This window comes from Macrosteles quadrilineatus, unplaced genomic scaffold (assembly GCF_028750875.1).
Source record: "Macrosteles quadrilineatus isolate MER2022 unplaced genomic scaffold, UCM_ALF_1.0 Scaffold_4__1_contigs__length_99947679, whole genome shotgun sequence".
In the NCBI taxonomy this organism is placed as follows: Eukaryota; Metazoa; Arthropoda; class Insecta; order Hemiptera; family Cicadellidae; genus Macrosteles; species Macrosteles quadrilineatus.
In genome coordinates this window covers 85,232,663-85,247,804 of record NW_026542597.1, presented here as the reverse complement: position 1 = coordinate 85,247,804, position 15,142 = coordinate 85,232,663, and the positions used below count along the sequence as shown (strand labels likewise).

Genomic DNA, 15,142 nt, shown 5'->3' with positions numbered 1-15,142 from the left:
ATGTAGGCTATTAATTTTTATTGTATATGGTGTTAATTAGCATGTAAGCAATGATATACAATTTTAATTAGAAAAATTAATACGGTCCACTTGAAAATATCTCAGAAAACAAATAATATTGCATTTCTAAAATAAAAATACACAAAATCATAATAACGTTTTGTGTCGATTATTGACAGTGTATACTTGAAATGAGATGAAAGTTCTTCTTTTCAACTACAGTATATAATTTTAAATTTAAGTCGGAGTACCAACAATAACCGCTTAAGAGGCTTACAAAATTTAATCTGTATTTAGAAATTCACTTAATTTAAATATTTTAATTTTTTATATATTGACAAACTACTTTTTTACCATAAATTAGTTACCAGGTTATCTTTAGGTTCAAGCTTGAATTTGTCTGCCAATTAAAAAACCCATAATTTCAAAGAAAATATCACCATTGACTATTACCCCTTTCACTTCTTATCACCTGTTCTATTAAAACAAACAGACAGTAAACACAGACAGACAGTAAACAAACAGACTCAATATGCACCGAAGTCTTGCAGTAACTGTGAATTTGAGCAGTACAGCTTAAAAATGTCTCGTAGACATTCACTAATCCTAACTGCTGTTAACTATAGTTTATTTTTCTTCTTTAAAACAATGTAACATCCTACTAAATTCATGTTTGCACAGTATGCCATTTTAGTGACGTGGTTATGACTTGTTTCATTTCTTGATAATTTTGTGACTAAAGTTTACAATGGTTGAAGTGCGTTTTCCGTTCCTGTCTGGAGAAATGAGAACATTCTCAGCAGCCGATTACGCCGTACTGGTAGCTGTGCTGGTTATTTTGACTGCCATCGGACTATACTACAGATACACTGGGGGACGCCAATCTTCTACTGAGGTATGTAATTCGATAATGTGAAGATAGAATAGATGTTTAGAAAATGTTTATTACTTTATTTGAACCTAATGTTCAGTGTGAGTCGCTGACAAAGAACTAACCACTGTAAAATACCGTTTATATTCTCAACTCAACAAGGCATTCTTATTCTTCATATTTATCATGCAAACATAAATAAAGACTTTTTGTCAGCTTAGCGTCTTATGACCTACATCAGCTATACTAGGATGAAACGGCAATGAGAAAATATCCCCGCCGCAGCAAACCTGCAGACTAAGCGAATTTCCACCTGTCTGATTACATTTTTACTAAAATATTTCCATAAATAAGACATATTATTCCCTATTTAAATAACATTAAATTTAACGAGTGCTTAGGTTTGCTGCTACGGGGAAGGTAAAAAGTGTTTTTGACTATTCGTCAATGGTATAGGATGAAATAAATTTGCCTAATGTTATCAATATGTGTCCATAAACGAGTAAAGTACATCAATTTTCATTTTCTCCATAAGAATAACATGGGATTTTTTTTTTCAATGGACCATGGGAACGGGGGTTTATGGGGGTAAAAATGGGGTTTTCTCATTTTTGACCCTAAAAACAAAAGATTTTGAAATTTCTTCCTAAACCATTTTGTAGAGCTTAAAAAATAAATAATTTAGTATATTGAAGCGCTGTTGTATGCCTAACGGTCACAGAGAAAATTAAAAAAAGTGTAATATAAAATTCCTATGTTATTCTTATGGAGGAAATGAAAACTGTTGTAGTTTACTTGTTTATGGATATGTGTTTATTTATTTCATCCTATACTATTGACGTATGGTCAAAAACACTTTTTACCTTTCCCGTAGCAGCAAACCTAAGTACTCGTTAAATCTAATGTTATTAAAATTATGGAATAAATATATGTCTTATTTAAGGAAATATTTTAGTAAAAATGTAATCACACAAGTTGAAATTTGCTTAGTCTGCAGGCCTGCTGCGGCGGGGGTATTTATTTCTATAACCATTGACATAAATTAGAAAAAATTCTACAATGAAGTTTTATATTAAAATTAATATTACTGTACCCTGTTATTAAACCTTTTAACTTGTTAATGCTATTTAATATCATAGAACCAACTTGTGTAATTGAAATAGAGCTGACGAAATTCTTTTATTCCTTTTAAATATGATTACTCATAAGGTTAACATGGAAAACTCCAGAGCCACTGGGGTGGAGCCCGAAAGGACTTTTGAGATAAGAATGCATATGTTAATATGGAATGAAAGCTATCATCACACCAAATTTTAGCCCAATCCGACCAGTATTTTTCGCGTTTACTTTTCACAAACATACATCCAAACTTCCTCATTTATAATATTAGTAGGATAGTAGGATTTTAACAGAATCCGATGGTGGTTTTGGACTGTAGGGACCTCAAACCGAAGAGTACTACGTTAATAGCTTATTCCCTATATGGGTAATTCGCTAAAATGCCTCTTGTTTATGGGAATTTAAAGTCAAGAAAACATTTATTAGACGATTGATTGGCCCCGATTTTCCCATTCAAAATTGATTAATTTTTCCCATATTATTACAGGTGACTAATTACTCAATCGGCAGGACGACAGGAAATGAATATATTGTTTGATTATAAGCCAATCATCGGTCCTAGTAGGTATAGAACACGACTCTCGGCTTTTAAAATAATGTTTATTATTAACCCTGCATTTTGTGAATAACAAACACGCTGGTCAAACAGGGTAGTCATGTTCTAGCTTCTCATAAATCGCTGCGAGAACGTATAAGCAGATACACAGCTTTCTTTGTTAACTAGCGCGGATTTAAATCGTTGAGCTGTCCTTTAGTTTAGCTTTTAACTAATATTTGTTTTTAGTTGAAGATAATTTGTTTATTTGGGCTTACTTCTTTTATAATACGAATAAATAAAGAAACTGCGATGGATTTAGTAGATGTCGAGGCTAGTGACATCTAGCGGAGACTAGACGAACGACGAACTGTTGCGGACCTTCACTCGACAATGACACACCTAGCGGAGATTAGACGAACTATTGCGGACCTTGATCTCGTCCGTCACTCAGTGGACACCATCGATATATACAGGGTGTCCATAAAAAACGTTTCAGGACTTTAGGAAATGAATCCCCATACTAAAAGGAAGAAAAAAGTTTATGGGAAGGTACGTCCGAAAATGCATATTAACCCAGATATCCGCCATTTTGTTTTTTATACAAAAATATTTTTATCTGTGAAGTTTTTTATTCGACGATTATGAAATTTGGTATACATGTTAACATACACAAGACCTATAATAGAAAAAAAAATAAAGTTGTTCCGATTGTAAATTTCAAAATGGCGGCCATTTGAATTTTTCTAACTTAAATAACTCAAGAACGGCTAATTCTATGAAAAAATGTCAAGAATACTTTTTTTAGCATTTTTATTTTCCTATCAAACGATACCAAGATCAAAAAGATCGGACAAAAGATAACTGAAATATAACGTTTTTTGTGTAAAAATAAGGCAAAAATTGAGGGTTCCCCGACTAACTTTGCCTTATTTTTACACAAAAAACGTTATATTTCAGTTATCTTTTGTCTGATCTTTTTGATCTTGGTATCGTTTGATAGGAAATTAAAAATGCTAAAAAAAAGTATTCTTGACATTTTTTCATAGAATTAGCCGTTTTTGAGTTATTTAAGTTAGAAAAATTTAAACAGCCGCCATTTTGAAATTTACAATCGGAACAACTTTATTATTTTTTCTATTATAGGTCTTGTGTATGTTAACATGTATACCAAATTTCATAATCATCGAATAAAAAACTTCATAGATAAAAATATTTTTGTATAAAAAACAAAATGGCGGATATCTGGGTAAATATGCATTTTCGGGCATACCTTCCTATAAACTTTTTTCTTCCTTTTAGTATGGGGATTCATTTCCCAAGTCCTGAAAAGTTTTTTATGGACACCCTGTAAATGGTGGAATCCGACCACCGACGGTGAGCGAGGTGCTTCGGACGTGATGAGAAATTGAACTTAATGAACTTGATTATGACGTCACTTGCCTATCGTATAGTATCATAACGATTGTAAAACTGTCGCGACTCTTGAATGAACTGAATAATTAAGGTTAACATGGGAAACTCCAGAGCCACTGGGGCGGAGCCCGAAAGGACTTTTGAGATAAGAATGCATATTTGTTAATCGGGAATGTGAGCTATTACCACACCAAATTTCAGCCCAATCCGACCAGTATTTTTCGCGTTTACTTGTCACAAACATCCATACATACATACATCCAAACTTTCTCATTTATAATATTAGTAGGATTAGTAGGGTAGATACATTCCATATATGGGAAATTAATAACTAATCCAAAAATGTCGGCCATTTACATTTTTAAAATTAAAATTACTATTACATGGTTGGGCTTTTCAAATTAAAAAACAATAATTTTGAGCAAAAAAAAGGGTGTTTACACTGTTGCTGTCACTATGTTAATTCAAACTTACTTACCCATTAACAGCAACAAGCTACAAAGGTAAGTATTAGCGGGAAACAAGTAAACAGTTTCATATTTTTAAAGTTTCATAAATTTAAAAACGTTTTTTTCTTGATCTAAATTATATCTATATTATATCTCTACCAATATTTTAGGGCATTGCTCCTGGGTAAGAGACATACCTAAATATCATATTTAAATTGTCCGGAAGTCCTTAGTTACTCACACAGCCACCATTTTATTTTTTTCAGTTCTTAATTTGTTTCTAAAGAATGGTTAAACATACGAAATTGAAACTTTGCACAAACATTTATGACAACTAGACAAAGCTACCAAAAAATTATGAAGATTTTTCCAATTCATAAAACAAAATGGCAGCCATTTAAAATTTTGTTTCTTAAATAACTCAAAAACCGTTAATTTTACAAAAATTATACAAGAATAACTTTTTTAAGGCAACTTTAATACAAATCGATTGACACCTTAGTTTTTAAGATTAAATGAGTATTTACTGAGATATGGTGATTTTAGTGATACGTGACCTCTGGTAGTTAGTTAGTAGTTAGTTAGTGGCGGTCACGTATCACTAAAATCACCATATCTCATTTAATACTCATTTAATCTTAAAAACTAAGGTTCACATCTAGTCTGTGAAGGCGATTTCTACAAAACACTACTCCTCCGTTAATAATGGATGGATTTGTACAAACGATGTGTCAAAATTAAGTATTTTTTGTGTACAGACGTCCCGTTTCACCAATTCCTGTAATAAAAGTCCTAGGGCTTTGCCCCGCAGGCCATCAAAATACTAATGTATTTCTTATGATGAAAAGATGTTGTTTACTTAAACAGACGAATAATTTGTATTAATTAGAGCTGTTCATAGTAAACACATGATACACACAAGAGCGTTCGTTTTCAGAGTGAGTTCGTTTTCAGTTTCGATAACTGGAGAGGTAGTACAGGAAAAATACTAAATAAAAATTAAAAATATAGTTCAGGGATGAAACTTTAGTTTTAACTTCGTTTTACCAATAGAAGTCAAGATCCGATGAGTCCCTAAGAGTCCCGATGGGGGAACATGGTTTTTAGGGGGTGGGGAGGGGAAACTTTGAAATAATTCATGCTTCACGATTTGAAGTCATTTAGGAAGTCGTTGTCAAGGTTTGTATACACGGTGAATCGATAGGAACCATATTTAGGTCAATATAACCACCTCCATAAGAGATTTAACATATTGGTACATGTTTTTGTTGTTTTTCTAGGAGAGTAGGGGGAATTTTTAATAATTTACGATTTTGACTTATGACTTGTGTTGGGTGTCGTTTTTAATGGATTTCTACATGCTAAATAGAATGGAACCAGTAATTTGTCGATATAACTACATTATTAACAGATATGGAGTGCTATCTGAAATAAAATAAAAGATTGTACACAAAATTAATTATTTAATATTTAAACATGAAAACTTAAACAATTAATTTAACATCAAGTATTAATTGAATGAGTTTATTTTTACAATAAATTCAATTTTCCTCATTACTGTAGACATATAGTAAAAAAAATCATTGCAACTTAGAATTTTTACCTTTGACTTGCTGCAGGATATGAAACAGTATACAACATTGTACAAACCATATAAAACATACAGTACAGTATATACAAACTTAGTAGGGGCTATGCAAAGGTCCCTTAACCATTTGGGGAGCGAGCTGGTCAAGGGGTTAGAGCACGGGACTTCAGTCCAAGGATGAGGTCCCGGGTTTAAATCCCGCCAAATCACCAATAGATTTTATCTAAGTGATAATGCTGCAACCCCAAGGCTAGCCTAAAGTAATGTGAAAAACAATCCAAGGCTCATGCCTAGCGTCCTAGGACAAATAAAAATCCCTCAACCATCTAGACCTAGCCTGAAATGTGTAAAACGGTTCCAGGGCAGAGCCTTGCCTCATAGAATGTAAGGGTACGACAAAGAAAAAAATTCTTCACTTAGAAATCAGCTGCTTTTAAATTCTTAGTCCAACATGGTCTATCATCTGATTCTCTTCCTTATCAATTGCAGGAGTACCTCCTAGGAGATCGCAGGCAGTCTGTGCTGCCAGTAGCATTATCACTGGCTGCCAGCCACATGTCCGGTATTGCCATCCTCGGAACTCCCGCAGAAGTGTATTTCCGAGGTGCTATCTTCTTTGTGGCAAACCTTTCACTTATTATCGTCATCCCCATCACAGTTCATCTTTTCCTGCCTGTCTTCTTCAAGGTGGGATCCTCTTCAACTTATGAGGTGAGAAAAGTTTATCTAAAATTGTCTTGTGAATCGCTTAATGAGTTCTGGTCAAGTTTGACAGCTGATATATTATAGTGCTCGCATAACAATCAAAAGGTTGCCAGATCAATCTGAGTCGGTAGCTTTTTGATGGCTCAAAGCTGGACTCATCAACTGTTCCTGACTTTAAATAAATTATCCTGACTGGTGAAACAGCGAACATGAAGTACGGTAGTGTTGTCCAAGATGAGAAGCGAGTGAGGAGAGAAAATGGTTCATCTCGAACACCAGAGACAGTGTTAACTGTGAGAATCTTAGTAACAAAGATGCAACGTCTCTCATCCTTCACTCATATTTTGGTTGCATCTAGGTCCCCATCTCAATTGATCATGATAATGATAAAAAATTTTCTGATTCTCTTTTCTTTTTCAACAACACTCCACTCCCTCTCTCTCTTTACAGTACCTGTATCTGAGGTTTGGTGGACGTGTGCGTACTCTAGCCTCTATCACATACCCAGTACAGAGTGTGATGTTCATGGCCGTCGTACTTTACGCTCCGTCTCTTGCGCTGGAGACTCTCTCTGGAATCCCGATCCTCTGGTCTATCATCATCGTCGGTTCTGTCTGCACCTTTTACTCCACCATTGGAGGAATCAAAGCTGTCATAATGACTGATGTCTTCCAGGTAATTACGTAGAATGTAGAACGATATTGAAATAAACGTTAGTAAACTTTTGATGATTCAAAAATATACATTGCTCATATTGAGCCAATAAAACTGTGAACAATGTGGCTTGGAGCTAGAGCCTCTGGGTCCTCTTTAAGTATAATTATTAGCTAATTCTTTCGCTGAAACCTTTCTAAAAAGTTTACCAAGATTCACAGCTCTTGCATACAGTGGTGTTTCTAACAACTTATCAGGGGGGTGGGTTGTTTACCAGGGAATTTGGAGGGTATGAGACACCCCCTTGAAAGTAAGCATGTCCGATATAAAAATCTTGGTATTTTTTTTGCCGTTTTGTGTCTTTCTAAAGTCATTTTAACGTCTAAAACTGTATCAAAAAACCTCAGTTGTGTTTTTATGACAAAGTGTATATGTTTATAATTTATTTTTCCAGGGTATAATGACTTTAACTCTAATTTAGTCAATAGCCCCCCCCCCTTGGAACCCCACTGCTTCTATAGATAAAAAATTCAGGCGTAGGTCCTCAGTGAAAGTGGTGAAAGTCCAATCATCTGTTTTAGAGGTGTCTAAATAGTGTTAAATGCGTGAAACCTATATATAAATAAAAGTTCAATTTGTTGTTCTAGTTTATGTTATCCACTTTGGCTGTATTATCCATAATTTTCTCAGAGTACTTGGATAAAGGAAGCTTCACTAACATTTTGAAAATCGCATCAGAAGGTGGACGGCTAAACTTTTCAAAGTAAGTATAAAACACAAGCTGTTAATAGTGTGAAAACGATTTATTCATTTGTGTTAACAATGCTTAGTCTCGAAAGTGTTTTTCATCCAACCATTTTTAACAAAAGATAACTGTAAATTATTAACCTAAGAGAGACAGCACTTATGAAGTTTATGTACAGAATCGTCGTCAGTGGATGAAATTTCTGACCGATGGACAAAATATATAGTCAATCACCAGCTGGACAGAATAAAAACTTATCTGAACTCAGTTTAGCCAAATACCATTGAGCAAAAGATTCATCCAATTTAAGTGAACCAAAGTATTTTCATGTTTTTTTGTGAGGAACTTGTCAAAACCTTGTTAAAGTTTACTATCTGACATTTGACTAGTTGTTGGAATACACGTAATTAATCAACATCACTAAAAGATGTAAAGGCGACTGCACACTTCATGAACTGGCATTCTTTGAATTTGAAATCAAATAAGCTAGACTACTTGTGTAGCCAAATTAGTATCATTTGATGACTCTTCATTTAAAAAATCTTTAGTTTCAGCCCTTAAACTCTCAAAAGCAAATTCCAGCTTTAACCACTTGTCCATCATAAATATGTTAGTGCAAGGTCATACTGCTCAGTGCTCAGTGCTACAGTTCATGTAGAACTTTGGCATCCAGACATATCTTCCTCACCCCTCGCTTTCTGCCCTCAACATTCTCACCTCCAGCTGCAGGTAATCCTTCAGATCATCCAACTATCTTATTCTCGATCTGCCTCTTCTTCCTCCTGGTCTCCCACTGAATGTTTTCTTAGTGGCAGATAAATCTTGCATATGCCTGCCTAATCTCCTGTACCTATTTTAATTTAAGTGACATGTCGAGTTCCCCATACAACAGTCTCAGCTCTTGGTTTGTGCTAATCTCCAAATCTCCTGCTCCTGTATCCCTCCGTAAATTCTTCTCATTACTTTTCTTTCCCATCTTCTCAACCACTCTGTCTCCTTTAGGGTCATATAGTCTATGTTTCTGAATCATCAACACTATAGTCTTACAAATTTTCATTTGTATTTTAGCTGCTCGGCTAACACTTTAAGATTTGAATCCCCCTTGCAACACAAGCATTGTATTTCTCATTTTTATCACTCGATGTTCAACAGTTTCAGTCTAGACCCAACTGAACGCCACACCTGGTGGTCTCTTCTGATCGGAGGAACATTCACCTACTTGGGCTCCTACGGGATTCATCAAGCTCAGGTCCAAAGATATCTTACCCTCAAAGACTACGAGACAGCCAGGAAGACTGTCTACGTTTCTTGGCTGATAACGTCGGCATTCTCATTCTCACTGTCTTTTGCTGGACTCTGCCTCTACTCAAGATATCATCTGTGTGATCCTCTTGCGTAAGTTGTATTGTAAGTTTGTGTTTTAAAAAGTGCAATTTTTTTGTTTAACTTTTTGTTGCTACTGTGTTGTTGTTTGTCTGTGTGTGGTACATTGACGGTAGTCAGTCAAAATAGTCACTGTATTCAAGTATTCACTAAAATAGCCTCTTTTATGATATTTATTAAGACAGGTTAGTGCTTGTGTCTTGACCACAGTTCTAGGATGATTGGTCAAGTCATAGTATTAAAATACCCCCACCGCAGTAAACCTGCAGACTAAACGAACTACCATTTACCTGGCTGGAATTCCACTAAATTATTCCCTTAAAATTTTCAGATTTAGTTCTTATTTCAAAATCATTAAGTTTAATGAGTACTTAGGTTTGCTGCTACAGGGAAGAAAATAAGGTGCGTTTTTATTGAAAAATTGATAGGTAGCGTAGTATGAAGTAAACAAATTTTCCAAATTTAATTAAAATATGTCTCTAGATCAGCAAGATTACAACAGATTCTAAAATTAGCATACCAATAATTTACAGTCATTACGCTTCATTGCAATAATAATATATACAGTCATTACAAAAATATGCATCAATTTGTCTCTCAATAGAACGTTGTGACGATTGTTTGATAGCTTCATCTTTTCTACCTGACACAGCATTGTGTCTATATCTCGATTAAATTATAGATGAAAAATGTTCCCTTTAAAGAAATAAGCCAAAAAAACCCACAAAAAAGTCTAATCGTTTTACTGTCTATAAAGGGCAGGATCCATAGCCAGTCAAGACCAGCTGGTGCCATTCTTTGTTGTGGATGTACTGGACATGTGGCCGGGCATGTCAGGTCTCGTTATGGCTGGAGTGTTCTCCGCTTCTCTTAGCAGTATCTCCGCAACACTCAACTCTCTAGCTAACATCTCCGTACACGACTTCATCAAGGTAATGTCTTCTTGTTAGATGTAAAAAATCGGAGATGTGTGAATTCCCTTAACCGAATACTGACGGACAGTAATGTAGTCAATCCAAAAAAATGTTACTTCCTTGTCTTCCAAATACCCAAACACTTTGACCCTGCCCCCCCTCCCCCCACAAATACCACAGCCACCTATGACTCTCTGCCCCACCAATCGCCTTATAGTGGTAGCCAATCCATGAAAGTACTCCGCTTAATTATACCGAATGTTTCCTATGTACCTTATTCCAATGTGGCACTCCAGCATCCATAATCGGAATGATGAAATTTTTTATCAGGGCTGTTCATCACTATAACTGCACCAAGTCACCCTTTGCACTGTTTCATACTACATAATTAAGAAGGATGTTAGATTTAAGTTTGAACATTAAATAAAAGATATCGTCAAACCGAATATAGTACCTTTTCAACCCTTTGCTGAACTCTAGAGATTATTTATTTGACTTTGTTTGACACGTTTAAACAAATTTCCTACAGGGAATAAGCTATTGAGTTATTTATGTCTCATGGTAAGACCTAGACCTGATTGGTCGGGACAGATTTTTTAAACCTATACGTTTTTTAAACAAGTTTGAGAACCAACATAATCAGATTATGAGAACACACAGGGTAAACACAACTTTTTCCTATTTTGACTATAAAAAAAAACAATACTTTGCAATCCATCTAAACAACGGCATTTCTAACATTTTACTTACGGACACGGTTGAAACCCTGCAGTCTTATTGTTACGATTTAACATTTACCTGTTGCTGGATAGCATTACTATCCAAAATGATGCTAGATGTTAGATAACTTATTATCTGTATTATCTATTATCAATCTCTCTGTTCCTCTAGCCACTCTACTCCAGTTACACACATGCATCACTGACTGACAGCCAAGTGTTGGTGTTATCTAAGCTACTTGCCTGTGTATGTGGAGGACTCCTGATTGTGATGGCATATCTCGCCCATTTCCTGGCGGGGATACTCCAAGTGGGGCTCACACTGACGGGGCTTGTCGGGGGCCCGATGGTGGCAACATTCACACTGGGCATGTTCGTGCCAGTTGCTAACGAAGCGGTAATATATATATTTTTTTTTAATTGTTGTTCGTGATTCCCAGGAATGTTATTTTTTAGGTTGCTACAGAGGAAACGTTCAATGGTACATCGGTGTCTATCACTAGATGTAGGGCAAAGAACAAAACGTCCCTGTGCCGGTGCGTCCTGTGCGATAGGAATTTCCGCACAGTGCTCAACAGGGCTCTTCCTTGCATGTCAAAAGATTATTTCTTGTAAAACTAAAACATAAAGCTGAAAGCGCACGGTCGTCCCATAATGATATTGATAAGAAAGTTGTCTCTGTACCTTACTTCTCTATGGTATTGCTATTGCTTAGTAAACGGGGACGTACTTTGGATATTTTTTTTAGCGAATGTTGGATGAGTGTAGAATGGAGTAGGATTGGACAGATCTTTTTAATCTGTTTTTGTATCGTATTTCAACCCACATATAATTAAAAGGTGAAGGCGTGTGTGGTGTTTGAGATGTCCTACTTAGCTTTGTTACTGGCTAAAATCATTTTTCAGCCAGGATCATTTATAAAAATCCCAATGATCAAGGACAGCTCGATACCGTTTTTTTTGTTACTAAAACAATATTGGGGGTTTTTAGGTGTAGAACACAAAAATGCTCTCACTTTTTGAAAATTTCTAATTATAAAATTTGAATTTCCCTCTAGGGAGCTTTAGCATCTCTGGTGTCTGGACTGTCTTTGTCTTTATGGCTCAACTTCGGAGGCAAAAGACCTCCTGTTGTAAACCTTCCTAGCTCCATCATCGGATGTTCTAACTCCACACTGTTCACACCACCTAGCTCTCAAACCACATTGTTAAGGTAGGCCAAATAGACTAGTATCTAAACCACGTTTACATGAGACCAGTATAACCTGGCTCTAGTGTATTTTAAGTTAACTGAGTCAGGTAACCTGCTTGCCAACTGGCTTCATGTAAACGTGGCTTTACAGATTTTACACAAAAGCTACCAATTTGTTAGGATCCACACTTTTGACTACAGATTCCGTTATGGAAAAAATGTCTGCTAGCGTTCAACTGTTAACACTTAACTTTAACTAATACTTAAACTTAATACCACTTAATACTTTAACTTTTAACATCAAGAAAAACAAGTGACTTAAGACATTGGTTGACCTCAAACATGAACTAAACCTATATAGTCAAAGGTAGTATTTAAGTATGTTCACAAAACTTAGGTGGTTTAAGGGGAAGGTTTCTTGGGTTCCCCTAACACTATTTTTTAGCTTATTGTATATTATCAGCCTAGCTGTTCGTTCAAAGTTAGGGGAGGTAGAGGGATGGAATATCCCTTCCCCTCAAATTGCCCAAATTCTGTTAACACGTTACCAACCGTCACACTCCTCTGTGTGACAACTATAGTGTAACCTGGTCGCCTGGTAGTGAATGTGTTAAGGGAGTATAAGAAAATGAATGTAACAATAATAAAAGTATGGAGTTTTCAAATTGTATGATATTTTAAAGACATAAATACTGCTTAAAAACTGAGGTAGCGAACTTATTGAACTGCAAATGATGTGCCAGTAGTGTTTATAGAAGAGTGCTCAAATAAAATGCAATTTGGAAAATTATCAATGTTACCCAGCACATTAGCAATAACAATAACAATACAAATCTTTAAGCTTGTAAAATCATCAATGTGAAAGAGCTTTAGGTAAAAAAAAATAAGGTAAAATGCACACACAGTGCTAGCCTTTGTTATTTCCTGCTTTATAGATTTTAAAAAAATGACCGTATACTTGTTTTTTATCACAAACTTGAATTTTAGTCTTTTATTTTTACTTTCCAGACCAGAACAGTATTTCTACGTGCGCCGTTTAAGCTACTGGTGGAATGTTGTTCTTTCAAGTCTGCTATCATTCTTCATGGGACTGATAGTGAGCTTATTGACTGATTACTTACAAAAGAACAACACAGAACAGCTGAAGAAAAATCAACAACGAAGAGAAAACCTTGTTATGTATGGTAAAAATAAAAAAGACGATACTTAGCTCATTTCTCTCAATCGGCTTGTCTATAAACAATGCGGAAGTGTTTTAACATCAGCTGTCACTTTTTAGCTAGTACTACTGGCCTCATTTCTTAGTGTACGTTAAAGCTTGACAGCCATCAATGCAGCTTTTATCTCTTAGCTTTGGATGATTTTAGTGCCAAAGCTGCCATTGCCAGTCTACAGACAAAAAATATCTTGTCTAAAAACAAAAGCCAGTGCTTTTGATCTTACAAGTGTTTTAATGTTTTTATTTTGGCCAGTACCTTTGCCCATCTAATGGAGGGGACAGGCTTTAATGTCAAATTAAAGCCAAACCTTTGCAAAAGACTTAGGAAAACCTTGACCAGGTTTTTAGGACCACAAAGAGTTGTCTTGTAATTTCTCGTTTGGGAGTAGAAAAATCTAATGAATATTTAAAATGGAAACATTTACTCTAATCTAAGTGCTACCATTGACTTCTATTCATCAAGATAGAAGTCTCACCTATATGGACCAGCTGTTAACAACCATCTGTACCAACCAGCTGTAATACAATAAAATTACAGTAGTCGAATGACCCATTCATAGAGTGATAGCCAGCATTTAATTTCTCTCTAGGTATTTCATTTGATGCTATGACCATTGGCTGAAGCATAGCCACCTCTTATACAAGGCCGTAGCATTGGTGTATGACAATGACAATGAAAGGCTATTGCCATGGTTACAAACTTGTAAACATAAACATTGCTCATACGCTCTGTTATAGATTAGTGCAACAGCTGTTTTCAGAATGGCAAACTGCGGAGTTGCCACTTTAATGCCACGGCCTTGTATTAGAGGTAGCTATGGCTATACTAAATGCTATGACATTTCATTACAATAAGTTGCCCTTTCATTTTGGCTAGGTTAAAAAAATATTAAAAAAATAAATAAAAAATTTGTTGTATGCGACAAATGAGCTTTAACTAATTGCATCTATGCAACCAGCTCAGAGTTTATCTACTAAGGGAAGGACTTGGGATAAAGAAAAGTCACATGTTATATACAAAAGTGTAAAAAACACAGTTTATGGAAGCATTTGATATTAAGTACAGTTCAGCACGATGTGGACGAGGGCTGTAATACTGGTGAGTGGAATGGAGCCAAAATGCATCCGTAGTAGAGTGCACCAGATAAACCAGCACCTCAAACTCTGGACTAAAATATGTAACTATGTCTAGCATCTGTGGTTATTACTTATCAGTTTTATAGAATCAAATTGTCTCTATCACAGCCTATGTTGATAATATTTTATATAGTTGTAGTTTACGCAGCAACAATCACGTTAAGTTAGTCTTTACGACACTGCCTTAAAAACTTCTACGAATGTTGTAAAGACTAATAACGAGAGTTGCGTACACTACTTTACCTACGACAGTTTTTTAATTACTAACAATCACTACTCATAATTTCTAAGAGAGGTTATGTTTTTGTTTATAACCTCAATTGACAGTGATGCAATGAATCATTGTACCAGACACTAATTGCACCACTCATCAACAATTAAATTGGTCTAAACAGCTGATAAGTTGGCTTTCAAAGCATACAAGTTTGCTTCTTCTCTTTTAATCCTTGAATCTCAATGGTCCGTTACCCAAGTTGTTAAGTAAAACTATGCTGTTA

General features: G+C 35.4%; 1 protein-coding gene across 1 annotated transcript; it reads left to right on the top strand.

Moving 5' to 3' along the window:
• The first annotated feature begins 762 nt into the window (after positions 1–762).
• On the top strand, positions 763–13,522 carry LOC128992517 (putative sodium-dependent multivitamin transporter). Its single transcript, XM_054416130.1, has 9 exons — positions 763–895; positions 6,468–6,689; positions 7,134–7,358; positions 7,985–8,100; positions 9,235–9,477; positions 10,223–10,397; positions 11,271–11,495; positions 12,156–12,310; positions 13,298–13,522. Exons 1-9 carry the CDS (start codon positions 785–787, stop codon positions 13,497–13,499), a joined length of 1,674 nt encoding a protein of 557 aa, XP_054272105.1. The 5' UTR covers positions 763–784; the 3' UTR covers positions 13,500–13,522.
• The last annotated feature ends 1,620 nt before the right edge of the window (positions 13,523–15,142 follow it).

Excerpts from the sequence above, each read along its gene's own strand:
- LOC128992517 (XM_054416130.1), top strand. The coding sequence starts at position 785 with ATGAGAACATTCTCAGCAGCCGATTACGCCGTACTGGTAGCTGTGCTG. Across the intron at positions 8,101-9,234 it reads GGACGGCTAAACTTTTCAAA|TTTCAGTCTAGACCCAACTG; the intron begins GTAAGTATAAAA and ends GATGTTCAACAG. Across the intron at positions 11,496-12,155 it reads TGCCAGTTGCTAACGAAGCG|GGAGCTTTAGCATCTCTGGT; the intron begins GTAATATATATA and ends ATTTCCCTCTAG.